The sequence below is a fragment of the Callospermophilus lateralis genome, chromosome X, assembly GCF_048772815.1.
Source record: "Callospermophilus lateralis isolate mCalLat2 chromosome X, mCalLat2.hap1, whole genome shotgun sequence".
NCBI classification, from domain to species: domain Eukaryota; kingdom Metazoa; phylum Chordata; class Mammalia; order Rodentia; family Sciuridae; genus Callospermophilus; species Callospermophilus lateralis.
Genome location: NC_135325.1, coordinates 51,674,650 through 51,702,270, shown reverse-complemented (window position 1 = coordinate 51,702,270; position 27,621 = coordinate 51,674,650). Strand labels below are relative to the sequence as shown.

The window sequence follows — 27,621 nt, the reverse complement described above, 5'->3', positions numbered from 1 at the left end:
GGAAATAACCCATATCACTTTTTCAAATGCCCTTTCTGATAAAGACAAAGGAAGCAAAATATTTCAAAGATCAGCTAAGTCAGTGGAACTGATCTCAAAATAGAATCTCCAAAAGGTTTCATGCAGTAGTAATGATTCTTCCTGGAAATTGAAAGAGCACATTTTCAAACTCTTGGAAAATAAATGCAGAAATTTCACTCACCATTTTGGGAAGCCTCATCAACATATCTTTACAACGCAATGCACATGTAGATGCTCTTTGAAAATCCCCTTGAGCAACTGCCTGAGAAAGAGAATGTCAGTAATTGGTTAAAATGAAATGACAAGGAGTTTGTCTCTAAGTCAGTTTTATCATATTTTAACTACTATTATAAAGTCTTACTTTGTTTTCTAATCTTTTCCACAATGCTAGTTGGTCTAACTAAATATAAAAAGCTGCTCAAAATACAGAGGAATAAGTGATAAGAATCTTTAGTAACAATGTAGATAATGAATGAATGGCAGTCACTTTTTCTGTAAATGCAAAAGCTTGTGTACTACCTTATGTTATCATATTATGATATAATGCCATGTCTAACAAAATGATGCTGTTATTTAAATAGCTCTTTTATTTATCTCCACATTAGAGGAATTAAACAGCAGTCTTTTGTCCTAAAACAAGCTCACAATAACCTTACAGTCTGAACTGCTGGGAATATCTACTATCAAAGTGAGTTTATTGTAATGCCACCTTGAAGCCAAAAAGTCATTCTGCTTCCTTTCTTCCTTTCTCTCTGTTGTCATTCATTCAATTTATTCAATTATTTTGGTAGTGAGGATTGAACCCAGGGACACTTTAACACTTAGCTACATCACTAGATCTCTTTTTTTTTTTTTGAGACAGAGTCTCACTAAATTGCTAGGGCCTCTAACTGGATAATGCTGGCCTCAAATTTGTGATCCTCTGCCTCAGCCTCCCAAGCACCAGACTCTGCCATTTATTAGCTGTTAACTTTCCTAGCTTCTGTTTCCTCACCTAAAAAATAAGGAGACTATACTAGATATCTCTAGTGCTCCTTTCAGCTCTACCAATCTGTGACTGAAAACCTTCAAATGAACAAAAAGATCAATCATGAATTGTTTAAGCACTTGTAGAAGAGGGCTGTTTCAGCCATTTATGAATTTAGCTGACAAAATATTTTTTAAAAACAAGGACACATACAAGAAAATTTTATAAAATCCCTCCATTTGCTATTTTCTTTCCTTTTCTTTATATGGTGTCAAATATTCTCATGCTTTGAATAAGAAAGGGATTGATGGGTTGGGGGTGTAACTCTGTGGTTGAGTGATTGCCTAACATGCTGGAGGACCTGAAATTGATCCCTAGTACAACCAAAAAGAAATGGATTTAGTAGAGAAGAAAAGATAAAGATTCTAAAATGATGGAGCTGTGAGTGCAGCTCAGAGATAAAGAGCCCACTTAGCATGTGCATGCCCAGCACAAGGTAAAAAAAAAAGAAATGCCAATTCCTTTTTAGTTTTCTCCTCCATCAACCTGATGAATATTAACCTTGACATGTTGCTAAGTAGATACCTTCCTCTAAAGGTTTAATTCTAGATCTTATTAAAAAGGAAAACAAATTGCTAACAAAAGAGCCTCTAAAGCCAAACTTCTATCTATAGATATTAAAAAATAATATCCCCATCCACACAATAAATATCTAACAAATACTTGCTAATGGAGTCATGATTCAAGGCACACAAAATCTTGTTCTTAAAAAGAAATGCTGAGTGACAAATGCCATATCAGAGGATGTTATTTTCTGTTCTTATATTAAGCAATCTGAGACTTCAATGCTCAAAAAAACCCACAAAATGTTTATGGTTACTCAGATTTTATTCTAGAGAAATCAAAGCTCTAAGAATACAAGTTATTTTGGAAAAATTGTTCATCTTCTTGAAGCCAAAATTCAGTATTTCAAGCCCAAAGCATAGAGAACTCAAACAAAAGAATCCCTAAAGAAGAGGTGGGGCTGCAGGTGTAGCTCGGTAATAGAACACTTACTTAGTGTGGCAAGGCCCCAGCATGACAACAACTAAGAAAAAGAAGAAGCATGATGCAATACTGTAGCAACCTTTGATGAACATCTGAAAACCACAAGCTCTGGTTTCACCACTTAGAGACTGCGAGCCATTAGATCAGATCAGGTATGATGCCCTAACTATACTGATGTAATGAAAGAATGTGGATTTTGGATTCGCAGCTTTTCCATTTCTTTGCTCAGTCACAACTTCCTTAAGTCAAAATTTCCCTTCTTTCTTTCCTTCCTCCCTCCCACCCTCCCTCCCCCACTTCCTTCTCTCTCTCTCTCTCTTTTTTTAGACAGCATCTTGCTAACTTGCTAACCCAGGGCCTTGCACATGCTAGGCAAACACTCTGCCACTGAGCTATATCCCCAGCTCTGAAACAAAAACTTACAGCCGCATAAAAACCTGCACACAAATGTCTCTGTCAACTTTATTTGCAATAGTTAAAAATTGGAAAACCCCAAATTCTTTCAATGGTGAATGGCCAAACTGTGGTACATCCATACTGTAAGATTCTACTTGGCAATAAAACAGTACATACTATTGATATACAGAAACGAAACTTGGATGGATCTCAAAGGAATTATGCTGAGCGAAAAGAGCCAATATCCAAAGGTATACATATTGCATAATTCCATTTACTTAACATTCTCAAAATGACAAAACTATAGAGATGGAGAATAGGTTATTGGTTCCCTGCAGTTAGGGATGGGGATATTTGTGGTGATGAAATTGTTCTGTATCTTGATTGGGAGTGTGTGGTTAACATGAATATATACATGTCACAGAATTGTACAGAACTACAAACACACAAAATTTAATGAATGTAAAACTGGGGAAACTTGAATAAGGTTTGTGGATTGTACCCACGTCTATTTCCTAGTTTTATATTGCACTAAATATACACACAAAATGTTTCCATTGGGGAAAAACCGGGTGAAGATTACACCAGATTTCTCTTTACTATTTTTGCAGCTTCCTGTGAGTCTATAATTATTTCAAAATAAAGTTTTAAAAACCACATTTGTTAATATCACCACCAGGGCTGGGGATGTGGCTCAAGTGGTAGCGCGCTCGCCTGGCATGCGTGCGGCCCGGGTTCAATCCTCAGCACCACGTACAAACAAATATGTTGTGTCCGCCAAGTACTAAAAAAAAATAAATGTTAAAAAATTCTCTCTCTCTCTCCCTCTCTCTCTCACTCTTTAAAAAAAAAAAAAAAAAAATATCACCACCAATTCCATGAGAAAAAGTTTAAGTACTGGAGGATTTTTTTTTCAACAAGTCAACATAGTTTATTACTTTTACACAGACTATTTCAAGGAGTTTAAACAAATAGTGGGGGGGGGGGGAATGACAGGTGTCCTTCACATCCAGGATCTCCTCAGGAGCCAGAACTCCAGCTGTGACTTCCCCCAGGACAGGACAGGGGAGGGAACATCAGCCCGCCAATCTCCAGCACCTGTTATCCACATGCACGTGCAGAGGAAGTCAGCAGCTCACACACAAGTCATGCTTAATAAAAATAGTATATCAACTTCACAAGGAATAAAAACTAGTCTCAGATATATACAGCAAAGAGTACGAGGTGACCTTCTGGGCTGGATCCCCCATGATATGAGAGGCCAAGAGTAAAACAAAAGGGAGAGGGAAACTTAAAGATGTCCAAGTGAGGCCACCCTGACCTTGGCAGCCCAGCTGCCCAAACTAGACAGAGGTGGGGCACTTGCTTGGCTGGGAAGAACAAACTCCTCCAGTCAATCACATTCCTATCTTGTACACCAGGTTCTCCTTCCTACCCATCTTGTCTGAGGTAGGAAAGACCTCAGGGTTCCTATACCTATTCCCTATAGCTCCTCTTCACCTGTGGGCTAAGGCTTCTGAACTCCATGACCCCACAGATAACAGCCTAGGGCAAAGATGCCACAGGCTGAACTCCTTACAGGAAGTGAGGAACCTGAGGCCATAAACAGCTCTGGGGTACATGTCTTGGGCCCAGTTGGTCCATTAGTCATGGTAATGTTTCCTGCAGCTATAGCCTCCCTCCTGGGTGAGACTGACCTCTAGCCAGAGGCCTCTGGAACATTCAAAGTCGAAGTATTTGGAAGCTAACATGCTCTTGGTAGAAGTATAAGTTTCCCAACATTCTAATTTTTAACTAAAAGCTAAAACTTTATAACTGCAAACATCGCTGGTCCATGAAAAAAAAAATTATCACTGGAAAAAATGCTCTCCACTGATTTCCCTGAAGTCATATACTCCATTCATTTTTATGAAAATATCTGCTAAATACCCAAGTATACATGAACAAAGACTGTATCAGTTATGCGTTCAAGTAAGTTTATAATTCAGCTCACAAGTTAAACAATCACCTAAGGAAGGATATTTCCTCAATACAGCCATCACAGAAGTGCTCTATGTGTACTTCCTTTTTCATCACAGAATATTAAAACGTATCTGCTGGGCATCACAGCACACACTTGTAATCCCAGCAACTCAGGAGGTTGAGGCAGGAGAACTGCAAGTTCAAGGGCAGCCTCAGAAACTTAGTGAGGCCCTGTCTTAGTGAGACTCTGTCACAAAAAACAAAAATAAAAAAAGTCTGGAGTTGTGGCTCAGTGATTAAGTGCCCCTGGATTCAATCCCCAGTATGAAAAAATAAATAAATAAAACAACATATCTTCCAAGTTAAAAATTTAATAAAAGTAATCATCTTTACTGCCTCATTAAGGATATTTTAAAGTAAAACTGACTGATAAAATATCTACTAGAGAAGTACAAGCTATTGTCTTGATTTACATGTAAGCATCAGCCATTTTAACATTGTTGCTTTTGTGCCACTAACACAAAAACTAATATAGCAAAAAAAAGAAAAATAACATTTTAGAATTATGAAAATAGTTTTGACCTCTCAGAATGCTAACCCAACTTCCATTGCCTCACTCCATTCAGTCCTTAAATCTCTACACTCTGTCTTCTAATTTTACCTTGCTACTGAAAACTTTTTTCTGTAGTCACTGTCACCTTCCTGAAGGCCATGTCTAAACACCTCCAAAGCAACCTCACTTCCTTTATTTCTCTGAAGCATTGGCTACTACTAACCATCTAAGTTTCCTTCTCATACATGACTCACTGTACTAATCTTTCATTTCTTGTTTGATCTCCGTCCTTTCTGCTTATTCTAGTTTTGACTACATGTCCCCAAACATACCTCCTGGCAACAAGTAAATGTGGAATGAATAAGCATTCTTATCATGCATCCTTTCCTTTCTCTAAAACTTAAGTGGTTCAAGTCCTCACTGAGCATAAATGCTTGCTTCCATTTTAATGTCTCCTGTATCTGCCCTATCTTACACAATGCTTATTACTTTTTACTTTTTTAAAAATATCTTTTTAGTTGTTGACGGGCCTTTATTTTATTTATCTATGTGTAGTGCTGAGAATCGAACCCAGTACCTCACACATGCTAGGCAAGCACACTACTATTGAACTACAACTCCAGCCCACTGTTGTTAATTTTGTAGTCCACACTTTCATTAGTCCATACTTACACTATGCCTCCATACCTTCTGTTCATGTTTTAATTCATTCCAAGCGTGACTGCCAAGCGTGACTACTCTTTTTTTTTTTTTAGTTTTACATTTCTTTTTTTTTTCACATGACTACACTTACCTCTCTCCAGCCAACTTCCACTATAATTTTATGAAAATATCAAAAGTATTTTTTCAAAAAGGTATATCTGAGTTTTCTCAATCTGGGTCCAAACTTAGTTTTTACTATACCTTTGCAAATATTTCATTCCAGATGAACTGGTCACACAGCATTCCTTAAAAATGAGATGCACAATTCTGCCTATATGACTCTATGCTCATGCACAAGCCTTTGCTCTACATGGAATAGCCTGTATTTTCGTCCCCACTTTTCTAAATCTGTTTCTTCAAAGTTCAAATCATGCTCTAAATTATTTGTGTCTTCCCCTACCAACCCAGTCACCAATAATCTTCCCCCTTTTCTACACTCTTGTAGCCCTTGCCTTTACCAGTGTTTCTCAGTTTTTCACATCTTACACACACTACTTATCACTCTTCTGGTAGGGCAGCAAAAAGGTCAGAGAGATCATAGAAATAGGAGAGATCATCTGTAGCACATACATTTATATAATACCTATGATTGTTAGGTACCATGCTAAAAGTTGACAGTGCAAAATTAATTTCTTAAGTCACTACTTTTTGGGGGTGCTAGGGATTGAAAAAGGGCAAGCACTCTACCAACTGAGCTATATCCCTAACCCCATTAAGTTACTACTTTTTTAATTAGTATGAAAGATAGATAATGGACCATAGTACTTGGTATAATAGAAAAAGCTGAGCTTCCACTTGGCTTGCATCTATAAAATAGCCTACATCATAATCTTTATGTGTAAGCTCATGGCTTTTACCTCAATGTGACCCTGCTAGGTTCTACAGATAGTCTTGTTATATATAGGGTAAAAAGCAGAACCAAAGCAGATGACCCTTGTGTGTGCACATGATGCAGATAGTAGAAAAAGGTACTGCCAATAGACAAGGAAAATGGCGAATTAGGAGAAATATGAAGATATATGTTTTTTTTTCTAAAATGCTAAAAGATTACACAGGGCTGAGAATGCAGCTTAGTGATAAAGCCAATGTTTAGCATGCATGAGGTCCTGGGCTCAAACCCCAGTACCAAAAACAAATAATAATAAAAGAATATAAATGGATAATCTGTGGCACAAAGGTAAACAGAAAATGAATATTTTGCAGGTAGATATAGGGAGAGAGAAAAAGTGAATTTCAGATGAAGGTCATGTGACCACATTAAACAGTATGTTTCTCACCTGATCTATGACATTCATTTGTCACTTAATATTTTCCTTTTTCCCATTTAAAAATGTGTTCATGGCCTAACTTCCAAATTTTATATATATATAAAATATATATATATACCCATGCACATATTTGTTTTTGAGAAGGGGTCACATTATCTTGCTTCAAACTCCTGGACATAAGCGATTCTCCTGCTTCAGCTTCCTTCTAAGTAGCTGGGACTACAAGTGCATGCCACCTTGCCCACCTTTAATTTTCTTGAGGAAAGTGACAGCACCTTATACTTCTACTCATATACAGAACTGCACACTGCATGCAGATCATCAATATGCACTACTCTCATGGTACTTAATCCTATCTTTTTACAGTCTTTTGTTATTTTTAGAGATACATGACAGTACAGTGCATTTTGACATGTTATACATACACAGAGTATAACTTATTCTAATTAGATCCCATTCTTGTGGTTGTACATAATGTGGAGTTTCATTGGTGGTGTATCCACATATGAACATAGGAAAGTTATGTCAGATTCATTCTACAATACTTCACTTAATTCTATCTTGTATACGTACCTTTTATCTCACCAACTAAATTATAATCTCCTTGAGAGCAGGATATATGCTTATTTGCATTCCCCCACAAAGCCTAGCACAATACTCTGTTCAAAGCAAATACTCCTTTTCTGTTGAGTAATACAATAAATGATAAATAATTAACTAATTGGTTCAACAGCAAGTGCCTAGAGAACAATAAATCCTACATTATCTTTAAGAAATATCTCAGGGGGGCTGGGGATGTGGCTCAAGCAGTAGCACGCTTGCCTGGCATGCGTGCGGCCCGGGTTCGATCCTCAGCACCATGTATAAACAAAGATGTTGTGTCTGCCGAAAACTAAAAAATAAATATTAAAAAAAATTCTCTCTCTCTCTCTCTCTCTCTTTCTCTCTCTCTCTCTCTCTCAAAAAAAAAAAAGAAAAAGAAAAGAAAAGAAATATCTCAGGGGCTGGGGTTGTGGCTCAATGGTAAAGCACTTGCCTAGCATGTGTGAGGCACTGGGTTCGATTCTCAGCATCACATATAAATAAATGAATAAAATAATGGTCCATCAACAACTAAAAATATATAAAAAAGAAATATCTCAGAAGGTTTACTATGACAGAGAAAACTCATTAGCAAACAACACTGTTAACAAAGGTTTTTAGAGATGTCTTCTGCCAAACAGTCATCAATAAAATCTACAGCTCTAATAATAAAAATGTCATACATGTGGAAATCAACTTATAACAAAAAGAATTAACCTCTAAATTGCATATAAAAACACATTAAAAAGATAGTGCACTATGATCAAGCAGGTTTCATCCCAGGGATGCAAGATTAGTTCAATATATGGAAATCAATAAATATAATCCACCACATCAATAGACTTAAAAACAAGAATTACATGATTATCTCAATAGATGCAGAAAAAGCATTTGACAAAATTTAGCATTCATTCATGTTCAAAACACTAGAAAAACTAGGGATAATAGGAACAGTCCTCAACACTAAAAAAGCTATATATATTAAACCCAAGGCCAACATCATTCTAAATGGAGAAAAACTGAAAACATTCCTTCTAAAAACTGGAATAATACAGGAATGCCCTCTTTTATCATTTCTATTCAACACAGTCCTTGAAACTCTAGGCAGAGCAATTAGGCAAAATAAAGAAATTAAGGGAATATGAATAGGAAAAGCAAAACTCAAACTCTCCCCATTTGCCCATGACATGAACCTACATTTAGAAAATCCAGAATTCAACCAGAAAACTTCAAGAACTCATAAATGAATTCAGCAAAGTAGCAGGATATAAAATTAACACCCATAAATCAATTGCATTCCTGTACACCAATGATGAGTCAGCTGAAAATTAGGAGGACTATCCCATTCACAATAGCTTCATAAAAAAATACTTGGGAATTATCCTAAAAAAAAGAGGTGAAAGACCTCTGCAATGAAAACTACAGAACATTAAAGAAAGATATTGAAGAAGACCTTAGAAGATGGAAAGATTACCCCATTTTATTGGACAGGCAGAATTAATGTGGTCAAAATGGTCATACTACCAAAAGCACTATACAGATTTAATGCAGTTCCTTTTAAAATCCTCAGCAAGAAAAGTGGAGCAGGAGGCATAAACTCTACTACAGAGCTATAGTAACAAAAATGGCCTGGTATTGGCACCAAAACAGACATGGACACCAATGAACAGAGTAAAAGACACAGAGACAAACCCACATAAATACAGTTATTTCATACTAAAAAAGGTGGCATAAACATGCATTGGAGAAAAGATAGCCTCTTCGACAATTGGTGCCAGGAAAACTAAAAATCCATATATAGCAGAATGAAACTGAATCCCTATCTCACCCTGCACAAAACTCAACTAAAAGTGGAGCAAAGACCTCAGCATTAGACCAGAAACCTTGCACTTACTAGAAGCAAATGTAGGCTCACTACTCTAACATGTTGGCTTAGGAAATGACTTCCTCAACAGGACTCCTAAATCACAAGAAGTAAAATCAAGAATCAATGAATGGGATGGTATCAAACTAAAAAGCTTCTTCACAGCAAAGGAAACAATCAAGAATGTGAAAATCTTTGCCACCTGCACCTCAGATAGAACATTAAACCTTAGGATAGATTATATGTGTGTGTGTGTGTGTGTGTGTATGTGTGTGTGTGTGTGTGTGACACACACACACCACAAAAACAAATAACCCAATCAATAAATGGGCAAAGAAATTGAACAGGCCCTTCACAGAAGAAATATGAATTGTCAGCAAATATATGAAAAAATGTTCAACATCTCTAGCCATTAGAGAAATGCAAATTAAAACTACACTGATATTTCATCTCACTCCAGTCAGAATTCGCAGGAATACAAAAAAAAAAAAAAAGAAAGAAAAGAAAAAAGAATACAAGCAATAACAGGGCTGGGGTTGTAGCTCAGTGGTAGAGTGCTCATCTTGCCATGTGAAAGGCACTGGGTTTGATCCTCAACACCACATAAAAATAAAATAAAAGGATTATGTCCATCTACAACTAAAAAATATTTAAAAAAGAATACAAGCAATAACAAATGTTGGCAAGGATGTGGGGCAAAAGGTTCACTCATACATTGCTGGTAGGACTAGAAACTGGTGCAACTACTCCGAAAAGCAGTATGGAGATTCCTCAAAAAATTAGGAATGGAATCACCATTTGACCTGGTTGTATCACTCCTAGGTATATATCTAAGGGAGTTAAAATCAGAATACTACAGTGACACAGCCACATCAATGTTTATAACATTCCAATTCACAATAGCTAAGCTATGGAACCAACCTAGGTGCCCTTCAACAGATGAATGGAAAAAGAAAATGTGGTGTGTATATACTCGATGGAATATTACTCAGCCATAAAAAGAAATGACTATGACATTTGCTGGTAAATGGATGGAGCTGGAGACTATCGTGCCAGGTGACATAAGCTAATTCCAAAAAACTGAAGGTCTAATGTTCTCTCTGATATGTGGATGCTAACACATCACAAGAGGGGGAGGGGAAGAATAGAAGTTCAGCCATTTAGACAAAGAGGAATGAAGGGAAGGGAGGGGAAATAAGAATAGACAAGACAGGACTGGGGTTGTGGCTCAGTGGTAGGGGGTTCATCTAGCACATGCAAGGTCCTGAGTTCGATCCTCAGCATCACATAAAAATAAATAAATAAAATAAAGAGATTGTGTCCAACTACAACTAAAAACTAAAATTAAAAAAAAAGAATAGGAAAGACAGTAGAATTAATCCAATAACGCTTCCCTACATACATATATGAATACACCACAGTGAATCTCCACATCATGTACATCCATAAGACTGGGATCCTAATTAGAATAAGAAATTCTTCATGTTTGTATGAATAAGGCAAAATACATTCTACTCTCATGTATAACTAAAAAGAACAAATAAAAAAAAGCTTCCACTCCTACTTTTAATGATGTCATCTTCTAAAGTTAAGAATTATATAGTTCTCAATATTAATCATAACTACTCAAAGTTTCAGGTAGCCAAAGATGATAAGATTTACATATCAAGCATTTTCATACATTGAAAAAAATGCTACAAGACTAGATGATTTCTAAAGCCTTTTTTAGGTCCAGATTTATATACAGAAAGCAAACGCATCATGGCTTACATTTTGTCAACTGAAAATGCACAACTAACTCCATGATGACAAAAGGAGGAAACCCAGAAGGCAAACAGAGGTAAAATGCAACTTTGAAGATTGTGTGATAGCAGCAGATTTTTAAAAACATCAACAAACAACCCAGAACAACTGCAAATAAGAAGGCTCTTTTCAGGCAGACTATGAATGTAAGAGAGTCACAAACAGAAACAGGTGTTTCAGGTCAAGGATGCTGCCACAAATAAATGGCAGGTGTGACTTGCAGTGGTTGAAAATGATGTTTAGCTACATATCAGTCTTTTCACCTTCATCCACCCCCACACATATTTCAATCACGATGAGTAATATCACCGTCAGATATAAGACAGAGAGAAAAAGGTCAAATATAATATCATATAAAAGGCTAGTAACACCTGACTTTCTTTTAACATATTACATCTCATCACTTTTGTATTTACATATACAAAATACCCCACCATAAAGCCCTGGTGCTTATGACACCTACTGATTCTGCTTGGTAAGAAAGCACTTTGAAGAGGTCATCCTCCACAGCAGTCTTCTGCATGATTAAGTGGTCCTCAGAGTAGCTCCTCTGCACTAATTTGTCATATAATTGCTCCAGACCCTGGAAAATAAAACAATACCACAATGTAATGATGAAACTAACAAGAGATGTTACTAATAATTGCTGTAGCAAAAAATCAATGGTAACTTACAGCCATGGCAGCTTGAAAAAATTCATCAGCGATCAAAGCATTTCCAACATCCACCCACCCTTTTCCTGTTCTCATATTCATCTAGAAGAGAGAAGTTAGAAAATAGTTTTTAAAACTTCACACCTCCCTCAATCTGGCTGGAGAGTACTGGAGAAAATAATTAATCCTGTCAATATATAGTCACATAGCCCACGAAAGGAAAAAAATCAGTACTTATTAGAGTTGTGCTTTGAACACCACAATTTAAAAGAAAGAAACTTAAGCAATAATAACAAAAAATTAATGGTCCTGATTACACATCTACTAAAATATTGGGATAATTTATACAGGAAAAGAAAGTTTTGAAAACTTGATGCATGCATAATTGATTTAATTATATAATAAGCATTAGACTATGGTTCAACACACCTGGGTTCTAGTTTTTAATTTCATCCCTAATACAATTTTGACTAATCCAACATTAATACTAAGTATCCTTTACATGCCAGGCACCCTGGAAAAGCTAGCAGTACTATAATTGATAGATATTTAAGTAAATACTTGATAAGTAATATACAAAAGCAAAGAAGGGCTGGATCAAGATGGAGGACAGAGCATATACTACAGTCATCCCTTCTACCATAAATCCCAGAGACTCAGGAGTTTGAGGCAGGAGGATGTCAAGTTCAAGGCCAGCCTCTCCAACTTACTGAAACCCTGTTTCAAAATTTAAAATAAAAAAAAAATTAAAGGACTGTGGATATAGCTCTGTGGTAGCGGACCCATGGGTTCAATCCCTAATACTGCAAAAGAAAATCAGAAATATCTATTTACTGCTGCAGGGTGATCCTAGGAAGTAACATTCAATTGTCAAGTTGGGGGAAAAATGGACAAGAATACACATGAATGCTACAATTTATCTAAGGAACTGGAGGTGGGGAAGATACAAGTTATGCACTGGGACTTGAGCTCTGGGTCACTGGTAGAGCTTCCTGCCTGGCATACATCAGGCTCTGGGTTCAATCCCCAACACTGCAAAGAAAAAATAATATTAATAATATATACCTGTTTGATTATATTTAAAAATCATAAGCAATAAAATAAAATGATTATCTACAAGAAGAAAGAGTAAAAACATTTTATTGTTTATAATTTTAAAATATAATCAAACAGGTATATATTATTAATATTATTTTTTCTTTGCAGTGCTGGGGATTGAACCCAAAGCCTCACATATGCCAGGCAGAAATAAGCTAGACTTATTTAAATATACTTTATTAAGTAGATTTGTCTTTGGAAGCATATTAATCTTTCAAAATTATAAAACAAAATTTATTCAAACTGGAAAAAATCAGTAAAAATCAAAAGTAAATCAAAAGAAATTGACCTAATTATCTATCAAGTTGAAGGCACAATCATAAAGCAAGAATTACTTCAAGTAACTTCTTTTTTGTTTTTTGAGCTGGGGATCTCAATATGTTGCCCTGAACAGCCTTAAACTCCTGATCTCAGGTGGAAAGGCTTCTGCCTCAGCCTCCTGGTCAAGTAATTTAAAAGCAGTATTTTAAGATATTAAAACCATATGCTGGGGTTGTGGCTCAGTGGCAGAGCACTTGCCTCACACATGTGAGGCCTGGGTTCAATCCTCAGCACTACATAAAAATAAACAAACAAACAATAAAGATATTTTTAAAATACCAAATATTTTTAAAAAATAAAATCACATTTTGGGCTGGGACTGTGGCTCAGCAATAGTGCATTTGTCTGGCATGTTTGAGGCACTGGGTTTGATTCTCAGCACCACATATAAATAAATAAATACATACATACATACATACCAACATTAATTTAAAAAAAATCAAAGTTTGACTAATGGAATATATTCTGAGAATAAAAGAAATATGAAAAATCTAGGTCTAAGTGTGTAGATCAGTGGTAAAGTATTTGCTTAACCAGTAGGAGGTCCTGGGCGCAATCCCCATCATGAAAAAGAAATTGTTTTCAGAAATCATATTATCTGATAATGTTGATATTACTATATTCTGAAACTATTATAAATACATATTTTAGGATGAAATAAATTATTCAGTATATTAAGGTTATAAGACAGTAAAAGATACACAACAAGGGGCTGGGGTTGTGGCTCAGTGGTAGAGAGCTTGCCTAGCATGCTTGAGGCACTGGATTTGATCCCAGGCACCACATAAAAATAAAACAAATAAAATAAAGGTATTGTGTCCCTCTACAACTAAAAAAAAAGATATACAACAAAAAATCAAGAAGGCTAAGTGAAATGCTATAATATTAAATACCATTTAAAAATTTAAGTAAGAACTCATGTATTTTCTCTTTTTTCAAAAATATGGCCAGGTGCAGTGGTACATGCTTGTAATCCCGGCTACTTGGGAAGCTGTGGCAGAGAGACTGAAAGTTCAAGGCCAGCCTGGCCAATTTAGTGATAATCTGTCTCAAAATTAAGAAAAAATAAAAAAGGCTGGGGATGTAGCTCAGTGGTAGAGCACCCTGGGTTCAATATCCAGTACTGAAAATATATATATACATATGGATATAGATAGATATGTGGACATATACAGATATATAGATTTTTTTGCATTACTAGGAATTGAACACATGAGCACTGTACCACTGAGCTACATTCTTGGCCCTTTTTAGTTTCTATCTTGAGGCCAGCCTCAAGCTTGTGATTCTCCTGTCTTAGCTTCTTGAGTTTCTGGAATCATAGGAATGTACTACCATGCCCAATTAAGAATCTCTATTAAAAGTAAAGAAAGCTGTTTGGAGGAATGACTGATTCCAGGTCCACGACAGGAATTATATCAGATGAGGCTGCAATACTATCATATTAGAAATAAAAAAAAAAAAAACTATTGAACTACTGGGGTCATGTCAGAAGGATTGAGAACCACTTCAAGTGGTTCCTACCAGTAGGTCAAAGATAGAGCAATATGTATCAATAAAAATAACTACAACTGAATGAAATTCATTAGCTATATATATATTCATATAGATTTTATTATATAGGGGGTGGGAGTGCTGGGTATTGAACTCAGGGCCTCATGTAGACCATAATGATATATTTCTTTGAAAAACTTACTTGGGGCTAGAAACGTAGCTCAGTGGTAAAGTGCATGTTTAGTATCCCCAAAGTCCTGGGTTCAATCCCCAGCACAAAATTTTTAAAAAATATCTGGCTACTGTTTAAGATGTTAGAGAACCTACTCATTATTTCTGAAAATGACTAAAGGGCAAGAATCTAGCCCTTAGTTTGTCTTTCTTTATAAACTACACTTCATGCATGCATGTATAATGATTTAAAACACTGGGAAAAATATTTTTCCACTGAAAAAACATGATTGCCTCCAGGGAACAAGACAGTAGACAGAGAGGAACTGAGCAGAAAACTACTGTTTTTTATTACTGTCATTATTTTTCTGAAAATTTTAATTTCACATAAATATATATATGTATTATTTGGGGAAAAATATTTATTTTTGTGATGCTAAAGATCCAATCCAAGATCTTCAGAATGCTAGACAAGCACTCTCACTGAGCTACACACCAGTCCTTAATTTTTTTAAGAAATAGAAATGCTACAGGAGGACTTCGAGTTTCAGCCATAATTGAATAGTTTGTTTCAGACTGACCTTCCCACTGAAAAAAAAAATTTATAAAAGTTGGGCAAAATATAACTGTTCGGGGACATTACAGTGGCTACATTTTGGCAAAAACAATGAAAACACACAAGATGAACCCCATATTCAACCCAGCTTTATTATATGACATACTATGTGGATTTTTCAGGTAATTGTAATTATATCCACATGGGCAAATATACAGTCTGTCTATTGTATATTTACCTGCCCATTTTAGTTTATCCAGCACTTCTCAAAAAAAAACATAATTTTAACCCTATAATATTCTAAGGTAGATATTAGTATTTTCACATTACAAGTGAGAAAACTAAATAATCTTCCAATGGCACATAGCTAGAAGTCACAGAACTGGAATTCAAATCTAGGTCTCCAGACTTCTAATCCTGCACTCTTGCTGGGTGCAATGAAGCACACCTGCAGTCCCAGCTCCTTGGACGCTGAGATAGGAGAATCACTTGAGTTCAGGGGTTTCAGGCCAGACTGGCCAACATAATGAGACCCTGTCTCAAAAAAAAGTGGAAAAAACAAAATCATATAATCTTTACTTACTTAATAATTCAAATTTTTCATTAGAGAAACTCTTCTAAGCCTAAATAATACCATTCTCTTGGATAGAGAAACTGACATGCTATCAAGTTAGAGGTGATAGGCCAGGCACAGTGGCATTTGTCTATATTCTCAACTATTGGGAAGGCTGAGGCTAGAGGATCACAAATTCAAGGAGAGCCTCAATAATTTAGTGGAATCCTGTCTCATAATAAAAATAAAAAGGGCTAGGAATATAACTCAGAGGTAGAGCACCCTCGGTTCAATCCAATCCCCAGTACCCTCCCAATGTCACCAAAAAGAAAGAAAAGAAAAAGAGGTGATAAAAGCAAAAAGGAATTTATAAATCCAGATTTACACAGTCAATATGTAGTTAGTTTACTGAATCACAGTAATAATAAATATAGAACTGCCCAGATCTTCAACTATAATAGATACACTGATGATAAAAAGAACATCGTTAGCACTAAAGGTTTCAACCCCCTCCAGTTTTATACTAACTTCAACCATTTTCATCAGAGTAACAATTATCTCATTTCATCTACACTTTCTCCTCAATCAACTAGGACTTACCAAAATCTGTCTTCGAAGAGCTTCTTCTGAAGCAACTGAGACTTCACACATACACACCAACTTGCAAGCAACATGACATACTGCAAAACAGTAATTAGATACCCATTAAAAACAAAACATTCATTCTCCTTTTATGTACATCTATAAAGAGGAAAGATGATTGAAGTGAAGCCAATTTTTTTGTTTAAAGAAAAAAAGTCTGAACCTGGGCATGGTGGCATATGCCTTAATTCCAGTGATTTGGGAGGCTGGAGGTCTGCAAGGTCAATGCCAGCCTCAGCAATTTAAGGAGACCCTGCCTTAAAACACATTTTCAAAAAAAATGTGGTAAGAATGTAGCTCACAAGTAGAACACTTCCAGTTTCAAACCCCAGTACCACCAAAATATATATTTCTTTGTTTGTTTTTGTTGTTTTGTTTATTTTTGTGGTGCCAGGGATTAAAAAGGCACCATGCATGCTAAATGCTCTACCACTGAGCTATACCCCCAACCCCAAAATAAGAAGTTTAAAGGCCTTTTTAAATAATCAATTTTCAAAATGACACCAAATGAATCATTTGCTTAATGCTCCAGAGAGATATTTAATTCTCAAAGTTTAATTTCTGTGCATATTAACTCACTGAAGATATTGATTCCATAAGATGCTCTTGTATGTACCATGCTGACAAAAGAATAATTCTAAGTGGAATCTAGAGTTATTCAACATCTGTCTAAAATCTCTTGACATCAGGAAGGATAGTTTTAGATTTTTCTCCTAAAATGAGAAGCTTTCTAAGAATGTATTTTCTTAGACGACACTAAAGTTCTTGAAGTATAATTTAGAAAATAGAGATGGCTTCATTATACAGATCATTTTCCATGAAAATAGGCAAATAAGCAATGTGAATAATTTTAACTTTTTTTTTCAGTGCTGGGGATTGAACCCAAGGACACTCTACCACTGAGCTACGTTCCCAACCCTTTTTATTTTTTATAATGAAACAGGATCCCACTAAGCTGACCAGGCTGGCCTCAAACTTGCAATCCTTCTACCTCAGCCTCCCAGGTAGCTGGGATTACAGGTGTAACCTTTTTATTTCTGTAGTTTGTTTCATCATAAATCATATCTAAGTTTTAAAAAATGACTTTACCTATAATTGAACTAATCACTTTATATGAGATCTCAGCAGCTATTCTTCCTATGCTAATACAATTTCTAATAAATATTCCATCATAAAAGAGACAATCTGCCCAGCTGAAATTACAGGGAAATTGGAGTAGTCAGATTTCAACTGCCCATCATGAGATGCAAAAACTATTTATATTTCTCTCTCTCTCTCTCTCTCTCTCTCTCTCTGGTATCAGGGATTGAACTTAGGGGCACTTGACCACTGAGCCACATCCCCAGCCCTATTTTCTTTTCTTTTTTTTAAATATTTTTTTAGCTATACATGGACACAATATCTTTATTTTGTTTATTTGTTTTTATGTGGTGCTGAGGATCGAACTCAGTGCCTCACATGTGCAAGACAAGCGTTCTGCCACTGAGCCACCATCCCAGCCCCCCAGCCTTATTTTATACTTTATTTTAGAGATACGGTCTCACTGAGTTGCTTAGTGCCTCGCTTTTGCTAAGGCTGGCTCTGAACTCACGATCCTCTTTTCTCAGCCTCCAGAACCTCTGGGATTACAGGCATGTGCCATGACACCTAGCTGCTATGGATCTCTTAATGACATTATTTCGTTCTAAAAACACATTTGATAAAATTATGTCTAATCATTCACTTACACTGACTTGAATTTCCAGTTTTGAAAATATTTCCTTTGTTTTGAAAAAAAATTTTTAATTGTCTATGGGCCTTTATTTTATTTATTTATTCATATACAATGCTGAGAATCAAGCCCAGTGCCTCAACACATGCTAGGCAAGCACTCTATCACTAAGCTACAACTCCAGCACAATATTTCCTTTCTTTTCATCAAAGTATATTAATTCTTCAGTGTTCTCCAGGCCCTGAACTCTCAATTATTTCCTCTCTCAAAAGGTATGTTCAGTACCACCCTCTCAATTTACTTGTTCCCCTCTGATTTAATTATACTCATTTCTCCCCATTCCCACATTCAAAAAAAATCAATTAACCCCATTGTGTTTCAAGCTTGCATCCTATTTCTCCTTATCTTTCATTGCCAAACTTACTTAGTTGAATATCTATTCAATACCTCTATTTTCTTGCTATTCAATCTGTTTTGCACCCTTATCTCTTCACTAAACCTGTGCTTCCAAAGACCACCTTCCCTGATTTCACAGGAACATCTCACAATGACCATGACATTTTTGAAAAATACTATCCTCTTGTTCGGAGCCATCCTAGTTCAGCATTAAGCAATATCCCTGTACAGGATATTGCTTAATCTAAGAACTTTGGTCCCATCCTCACATTCAAGATCCAGGTGTTTATACTGATTGCCGATAAGCCTTCAAGCCAAAGACACCTGAGGCTGAAACAAAATACTACTTTAAAATAAAGATGTTTTCTTTGTTGTTGTTGCCCTATTCTTGTCTTCTCACCAATATGTCCTTTGACTTTTTGGTATTATAAACATCTTGGTTAGGTGTTTGCTGATCATTACTTTGAACACCTGTCTTACTCTCTTCTACCAATATCCACAGCCTGATATTTGAATTGACCTAAACAAACATAGTGTTGTACTCTCTGGGATTTATTAATGTTTTATTTTTGCTATTGTTTGGATATGAGGTGTCCTCCAAAAGCTTCTGTTAATGCAGGAATATTCATAGGCAAAATAATGGGATTATGAGAGCTATAACCCGATGGGTCCATCCTAGTTTAAATGGATTGACTGGGTGGTAATTGTAGGCAGGTGGGACTGACTGGACGAGGTTGGTCACTAGGCTCTGGAAGGGTGCATCTTTGCTGTGGCCCCTTTCCACCCCCCGCTCTCTGCTTCCTTGCTGCCATAAAGGGAGAAGCTTCCCTTTGCTGCATCCTTCCCCCACGATGTTTTTCCTGCCTCACCTTGGGCCCAGAGCAATGGAGTCACCCATCTATAGACTGAGACCTCTAAGATTATAAGCCCCGAATAAACTTTTCCTCCTCTAAATTATTTTTGTCAAGTGATTTGGTCACAGTAATGAAAAAGCTAACTTTAAAAAATTATTGTTTATTTAGTGTTAACCCATTACTTACTAGATCCTCAAACATAATTTTTTCCATGGTTTCTCTGTTCTGGAGTCTTACCTTGTTCCTTTCACCTATTACCTGCCATACACATGGTATGACAACCCAATAATGAGTAAATGGGCACTCAATAAATGGGTAATGAGTGAGTCTCTAGAATTTTTAAATCACATTTTGGTCTTCTTATTCTTTTTCTTCTCAGTAATTAAATGGAAGATTCAAGATTTTAAAAATGTCACTAATCACTGGGTTTGGGGAGAGTACCTGAAATTCCAGCTACTCAGGAAGCTGAATTAAATGGATCAAAAGTTAGGGACCAGCCTGGGGAACTTAGCAAATCCTGTCTCAAATCAAAAGTGCTGGGGATGCAGCTCAGTGGTAGAACACTTGCCTCATATACAGAGAGGTCCTGGGTTCTAATCCCCAGTACTTCCAGAGGGGAAAAAACCTCCCTACTCTGTTTTTTTCCTCAATACTACTGGTTCTTAATATTTGGTGGGCATGAGAATTCTTTTTTCATATTATAGACATGCCCAGGTTTCATCCTGAACCCAAATGAATCCAAACCACCAATGGCGGGGGGTCAGCGGGGATGGAGTTGTGCCTCAGTGGCAGAGTGATTGCCTAGCATATGTGAGGCACTGGGTTCAATCCTCAGCACCACATACAAATAAATAAATAATATAGGTACACCAACAACTAAAAAACATTTTTAAAAAATATCAATGGTAGGGACTGGGCATCTGTATTTTTAAGAGGCTTTGCAGATAATTTCAGGTTATACCAATATTTAAAAATCACTGCTATTTATTTTCTCCCTCAGAGAATCAATTACTCTTGTAGCTTTGACTATCACCCTCATGTAAATAACTGCCTAATCTAGAGGTCCAGCTCAGATATTTCTCATAAGCTCCAATTTCACATCTCCCTTGTTGCTGCAAATGCAACAGGTCTAAAACTGGAATTTACAAGTCATTCTTCTACTTCAGGCTTTCCTATTTTTGTTAATGATTCCAGAACATATTTCCATAATTCTTCCAAATAATAAAAAAGTAGTTTATAAATATTGATGAATTATTTCATCACAGAACATAATCCAGGCACACTGAATTTATTTTAAGGAGACAAAGTATCTCCATATATATATATATATATATATATATATATAGAGAGAGAGAGAGAGAGAGAGAGAGAGAGAGAGAGAGTTTTGCTGTACTGTATATAATTCTCCACTGTATTAACAAAGCACTAGTTGGGCACCTATAATCCCAGCCGCTCAGGAGGCTGAGGCAGGAAGAGCGTGAGTTCAAAGCCAGCCTCAGCCAAAGTGAGGCACTAAGCAACTCAGTGAGACCCTGTCTCTAAATAAAATACAAAATAGGGCTGGGGATGTGGCTCAGTGGTCAAGTGCCCTCAGTTCAATCCCCAGTACCACCCCCACACACATACAAAAAAAGCACTATACAATTAACAAGCACCTAAATATCTGAGGAAGCACTGACACATGCAGCTCAGTGCAGTGGTACATGCCTGCAATCCCAGTGACTCTGAAGGCTGAGAAGCAGGAGGATCACAAATTCGAGGCAAGCCTGGGAAACTTGAGACCATGTTTCAAAATAAAATAAAAAGGGCTTGGGATGTAGCTCAGTAGTACAGCACCATTGGGTTCAATCTCCAGTACCAAGAAAAACAAAGAACTGATATATGAAGCAGGACAATACATTGGGAAAGATCGTCGGCTTGCAACACCCATTTTATCTATATCAGAGTCAAGAATTAATGTATTTTGCTGGCTGTGGTGGTGCACACCTATAATCCCACCAGCTTGAGAGGCTAAGGCAGGAGTTTTGCAAGTTCAACCCAACCTCAGCAACTTAGTGAGGCTCTAAGCAAGTTAGAGAGACCTTGGCTCAAAATTAAAAAATAAAAAGGGTTGGGGATGTGGCTCAGTGGTTAAGTGCCCCTGGATTCAATCTCTGGTACCAAAACTTTTTTTAAAAAAATTAATGTATTTTAATATCACACAATTCACCTACACACTAACTTTCTCCCACAGATAAATCCTAACTCTTCCCTCTCTATAACTCAGAATCCAAGGCTTGTTGGGAACAATGATATTGACATATATCTTAAAGAGAAAGAATTATTCTTTAAACATCCTAATAGAGGAGTAAATCATGAGTAAGCATATTATTAATTCTATTAACCACCAATTAATGTATACCTACATTGAAATTATATATAGTTTTGTTTATTTACAAAGATAAATACACAGTAATAAATTCTATTTGTTGCATACAAATAAGTCATTTGTCTTTACAAAGTCAAGAAGTAGAGATCCATCCTTTGATTCACTGCCTGAATGTATCCTGTATATTGGGACAATATACATTCATAAATCCATTTGTTGTCACTATTCTTGTTGAAAAAAACATTAATTATCAGTACACTAGACCTTGCTCATTTAGCCAAAGCATTAGCACTTTGTCAGATAGTAAGCATTGGTTTTTCAAGCAAACAGCTTCCCTTTCTACATTCAAATCATCCAAGATAATGAGTCTGGTTTGGGATTTGGGTTTTGTAGTTATTGTTCTTGTTTTTTACCTGTGGAAGTAGAAAGAATCTTTAGTTTCTCTCAGTAACTCATTCCAATGTTTATCAACCTACCTCTCGAGGAAACTATTCTTTTCAGTGTTAAAAATTTAAATCCCTCACATTGCAACACTTTTCAATCTTTTATTAATGGAGAGGGGAAACTATTCAATGGTCCTTCATGTCCTGAAGATTTTGATCATTTATTTTCCAATGGGAAATAATCTATGTCCTTTCACATTCCCTCCAGTTTTCATTTTCCCATCATTTAATCATTTGTCCTCTAGACTATCTTGTGGTGATGCCCACAAACTCATAAAGAGCTAACCTCTGAAAAATCATAAAAACCGAGGAAAGCTATTTGCTTGAAAAACCAATGCTTATGAATTATTTTGTTTGATTGTCTTTTAACAAATCTCCTAGAAGTGGTCAAAACATTATTCAAACAGTGGGAACATTATCTAATGTCTAGTAAGAATACTCCTCAAAATGAGTCACAAAATGTATATATACGTACGTTTAACTGTCTGCTCTTCACTCATAAACAAACCTATTCTCCTGGTAACTGCCCAGTTCCACAGGTTTACTGCCATTTCTTCAATCTGAACAAACAACAAAATATTGGATTTTAGTTGATGATATATATACAAAAGCATTAGGAGATAGGGAATTGTACTGAAGTCAGCAACTAACTTTGAAATGCATCCAAAAAATTAAGATGGGTTGATGGATAAATGGACAGGTGATAAAGCAAATACAATAAAATGTTTACAACTGTAATAGCTCAGTGGCAGAACTCCTGTCTAGTATGCATGAGGCTCTGAGTTCAATTTCCAGTACCACAAAAAGGAGAAGAAATAAAATGTTTACAACTGTAGAATCTAAGTGTTTGTTAAATAGATGTCCAGTATAAAATTCTTTCTTTTAATTTTGTTTGTTTATTCATTTACTTTATTTTATTTTATTTTATTTTTGAGATACTAGGGATCAAACCCAGAGCATCAGACAATGCTGTACAACTGAGATACATCCCCAGCCCTCAGCTCTCTTTTTTGAAAATTTTTATAATAAAATTTTGGAGAAAGAAAAAGATTTGATTTTGTGATACCAAAAACATTACATACACTCTGTCATTATAGCTATATACATTTTAAATATAGAAATTATTAAATAAAACACATTAAATTATGGTAGTTATATTAAAGTGGTATGATTACAGATGATTTTTCTCCATTTTTCAAACTTTCTATAAGTTGTTACTTTATGACTTTAAATAATTCTGTATTTTTCCATATTTTATTAGAAAGGATATGGCAAATTATGACTATAAGTATTTCATAGTCACAAAATGCATAATTTGTCTAACAAATATGTATTAAGCACTTACGTTGCAGGTTTTGTGTTGTTTATATAAATGTATAATGAGGTCTGCGGCTATAGCTCAGTGGCAGAGTGCTTGCATAGCATGTGTGAGGCACTGGATTCCATCCTTAGCACCACATAAAAATAAATAAAATAAAGGCACTCTATCCATTTACAACTACAAAAAAAATTTTAAATAAATATATAATGATAATCACAGCAAATATATGTATCATAAATAAATTATGTGACAAATAGGCTTTCTAGAAAGAAAACAAATTCAAGGCATTTCCAAAACCAAGTAGATCTTTGTGTGAAATAAAAACAGACTCTTGGGCTGGGATTGTGGTTTAGTGGTAGAGCACTCGCCTAGCACATGCGAGGCCCTGGGTTCGATCCTCAGCACCACATAAAAATGAATAAAATAAAGATATTGTGTCCAACTACAACTAAAAACTAAATAAATAAATAACAGACTCTTGGCACAGAATCTTATAATATCTTTTCACTAACAACTAAGCACAAGAAGAGATTATAATTTAAAGAGATTTACATACTAAGGAATCCACTATCCAATATATGAGGTGCACATGCCTATAATCCCAGCTACTCAGGAGTATTAGCCAGAAGGATTGCAAGTTCAAGTCCAGCCTCAGAAATTTAGTGAGGCCCTAAGCAACTTAGTGAGATCCTGTCTCAAAACAGAAATGGACTGGGAATGTGGCTCAATGGTTAAGTGCCCCTAGGTTCAATCCCTGGTAGCAAAAGAAAAGAAAACATAGTGATATATTATCATGATTCTGAGTTAGGAAAAATCTTCTTAGACATGACATCAAAAGCACAAGCAATGAAAGAAAAAATAGACAAATTATACTTCATCAAAACTAAAACTTTTTGCTTCAGAGGATGATACCATCAAGAAAGTAAAAAGACTCCACAGAACAGGAGAAAATATTTGCAATGTGTCTTTAGAATACATAAAGATGCTGCTACTCAGACTAAAAAGAAAAATAGCCCAATTTAAAAATTGGAAAATGATCTTAACAGACATTTAAAACAGTAAATTTTATGTTATGTCTATTTTTCCATGATTGAAAAAAAACAGGGCTGGGGAAGTGGATCAATGGTAGATCACTAGCCTATCATACACAAGGCCCTGGATTCAATTTCTAGCACTGAAAAAAAAAGTTAGCATAAAAAATAACACAGTGAGATAGCACTTCACACCCACTAGGATGATTATAGTCAAAAAGACATACAAAGCTGGGCACACCTGTAATCCCAGAGGCTCAGGAGGCTGAGACAGGAGGATTGAGAGTTCAAAGTCAGCCTCAGCAAAGGCAAGGCACTAAGCAACTCAGTGAGACCCTGTCTCAAAATAAAATACAAAATACAGCTGGAGGGGCTGGGGATGTGGCTCAAGTGGTAGCACGCTCGCCTGACATGCGTGCGGCCCGGGTTCGATCCTCAGCACCACATACAGACAAAGATGTTGTGTCCGCCAAATACTAAAAAATAAATATTAAAATTCTCTCTCCCTCTCTCTCCTATCTCTCACTCTTTCTTTAAAAAAAAAATACAGCTGAAGATGTGGCTCAGTCACCAAGTGCACCTGAGTTCAATACCTGGTACAAAAAAAAAAAAAAAAGACATATAATAAAAAATTTCGGCAAGGATGTGGAAAAACTGGATCCCTTATACACTGCCAGTGGGAATGGAATCTGATGGTTCTCAAAAGTTTAAAGAGATTAACCACATGATTTAGCAATTTCACACTTAGGTATACACCAAAGAGAAATAAAAATATAAAAACCTGCAGACAAATTCTCAGCAGTAATTCAGCAGTCAAAAGGTAGAAACAAACAAAATGTTCATGAATGACCAAACAAATAAACAAAATGTTATATATCCATAGAATGTAATATTTTCAATCATAAAAAGTATGCGATATTGAGCCGGCACAGTGGTACACACCTGTAATCCCAGCGGCTTGGGAGGCTGAAGCAGGAGGATCGAAAGTTCAAAGCCAGCCTCAGCTATTTAGTGAGGCCCTAAAAGGAACTCAGTGAAACCCTGTCTCTAAATAAAATACAAAATGGGGCTGGGGATGTGGCTCAGTGGTTGAGTGCTCTTGAGTTCAATTCTTCAGTACCAAAAAAAGAAAAGTAAGCAATGTTTATACATGCTACAGCATGGATGAACTTTGAAAACATCATTCTAAGTGAAAGAAGTCAGTCACAAAAGACAACATCTCATATGATTCCATTTACATAAAATGTCCAAAATAGGCAAATCCATAGAGATCAAAAAAGTAGATTTAGTGGCTGCCTGGGGGTAGGGGTGAGAAGAGGAAGGGAAAGGGTGTGAGATTTCCTTTTGGGGTGATGGAAATATTCTAAACCTAACTGTGACAATTGGTGTACAACTCTATGAAATACCAAAACCCAATGAATTTTACACTTGAGTTATATGGTATGTTAAATATATCTGAATAAAGCTATTATATATGTCTTAGTATTTTACTTTTTATTGATGTATTATGATTATACAAAATAGTGGGATTCACTGTTATATACTGACATATGCACATAATTTGGTCAATTTCATTATCCATTTCCACCCCTTTCCCTCCCCTCACCCCACTCTGTCCCCCTTCTCTACTCTACTGGTCTCCTTTCTTTTTTCATGACAATGAGGAATCCTTTTTTATTTTTTCTTCATTACTGGGTGACTTCCTACTTTGTTGCAAATGGCAAGCAAAAGAACTATTATTTCATGACTATTATGTGCCTAGGACTTAATATATGATATTTTGTTAATTATTTAGGTAGATATTATTAATAATTACATTGTTATTAGGAGGTACGCATTATTATTAACCTTATCAGATGACAAAACTAAAACCTCAAGAGTTTAAATAATAAATATTAAACTTAAGCACATATTTCCTTTGGTTCCTAACACTATTTTCCCTATGCTTAGGCTTTAAAATCCAAAAATATATTTCTCTATGTTTAGCAATGGTTAAACAAGAAAAAAATATTTTTACTTGTACCTTAGTTAAAATAATGAATTAACAAAACTTATCATAGTTTACTTCCAGTACCAAAACAAATTTATCATAAAATTATTTTATACCAACCTGAGCATCCTCTATTTCAGCCATAGACTCCCTGTTGATATTTTCTATGTCCTTGAAGAGTCTATCAATTACCTCAGGTATGCTAGGTGAATTATCTGTTATGGTCAGGTTTTCAACAATTTCTGAAATAACAATGAATGATAAATGTGCTATGAAATCACCACTGGAGAAAAGCAGCAAATCATTTCTAAATTTCCTCCTAGATCTTTGGCTAAATGAATATAGCATGAAGGAACTTAAAATTTTCCTTAGAATAAAAATTGGAGATAGGATATCTTTTAGCTAAAGGTACAAATAAAATTTGTATTCCCTGGGAGTCACTTATTTATAACTTAATCATCATTATTCCCTCTCAAAAAGCAGAATGCATTGACTTCAAAAAAGTAATCGTATTATTAGTAATCTCAAAACCACAAAACAGAAGTTAACAATGTCTTCAAAATAGAAAAAGCAGAAATTCTGAAGGGAGACCTGGATATGTGCCCTGTAAAACTGAAAATACTTATTAATATTTTCAAGCATTAAGCAGACATTAATTTATGCTGTCTTTGAAATCTTGACCTTATTTCATGAGAAAAAAATGACATGCCTAATTAGAGACAACATGAACCAGTTATTGAATCTGTACAAATGATGTCACCATTTTCTAAACAGTCTGAACTCCAGATCCTCCATACAGCTGAATCTTACTAGGCCATGGAATTCCTTAAAAAAATAATCATGAAGTAGAATCA

General features: G+C 35.7%; 1 protein-coding gene across 2 annotated transcripts in view; it reads right to left on the bottom strand.

The window, feature by feature from the left end:
* Tex11 (testis expressed 11) overlaps positions 1 to 27,621 on the bottom strand; it is a 285,555-nt gene that overhangs the window by 234,481 nt on the left and 23,453 nt on the right. Inside the window, exons 3-8 of one of the 2 annotated variants that reach the window (XM_077106381.1) lie at positions 26,888 to 27,009; positions 22,901 to 22,985; positions 16,612 to 16,691; positions 11,840 to 11,920; positions 11,629 to 11,748; positions 203 to 283 (exon numbers count right to left, since the gene is read on the bottom strand). In XM_077106381.1, coding sequence (XP_076962496.1) covers positions 203 to 283; positions 11,629 to 11,748; positions 11,840 to 11,920; positions 16,612 to 16,691; positions 22,901 to 22,985; positions 26,888 to 27,009 — 569 coding nt within the window. The remainder of the gene's footprint in view (positions 1 to 202; positions 284 to 11,628; positions 11,749 to 11,839; positions 11,921 to 16,611; positions 16,692 to 22,900; positions 22,986 to 26,887; positions 27,010 to 27,621) is intronic. The other variant, XM_077106382.1, reaches the window with a different exon arrangement.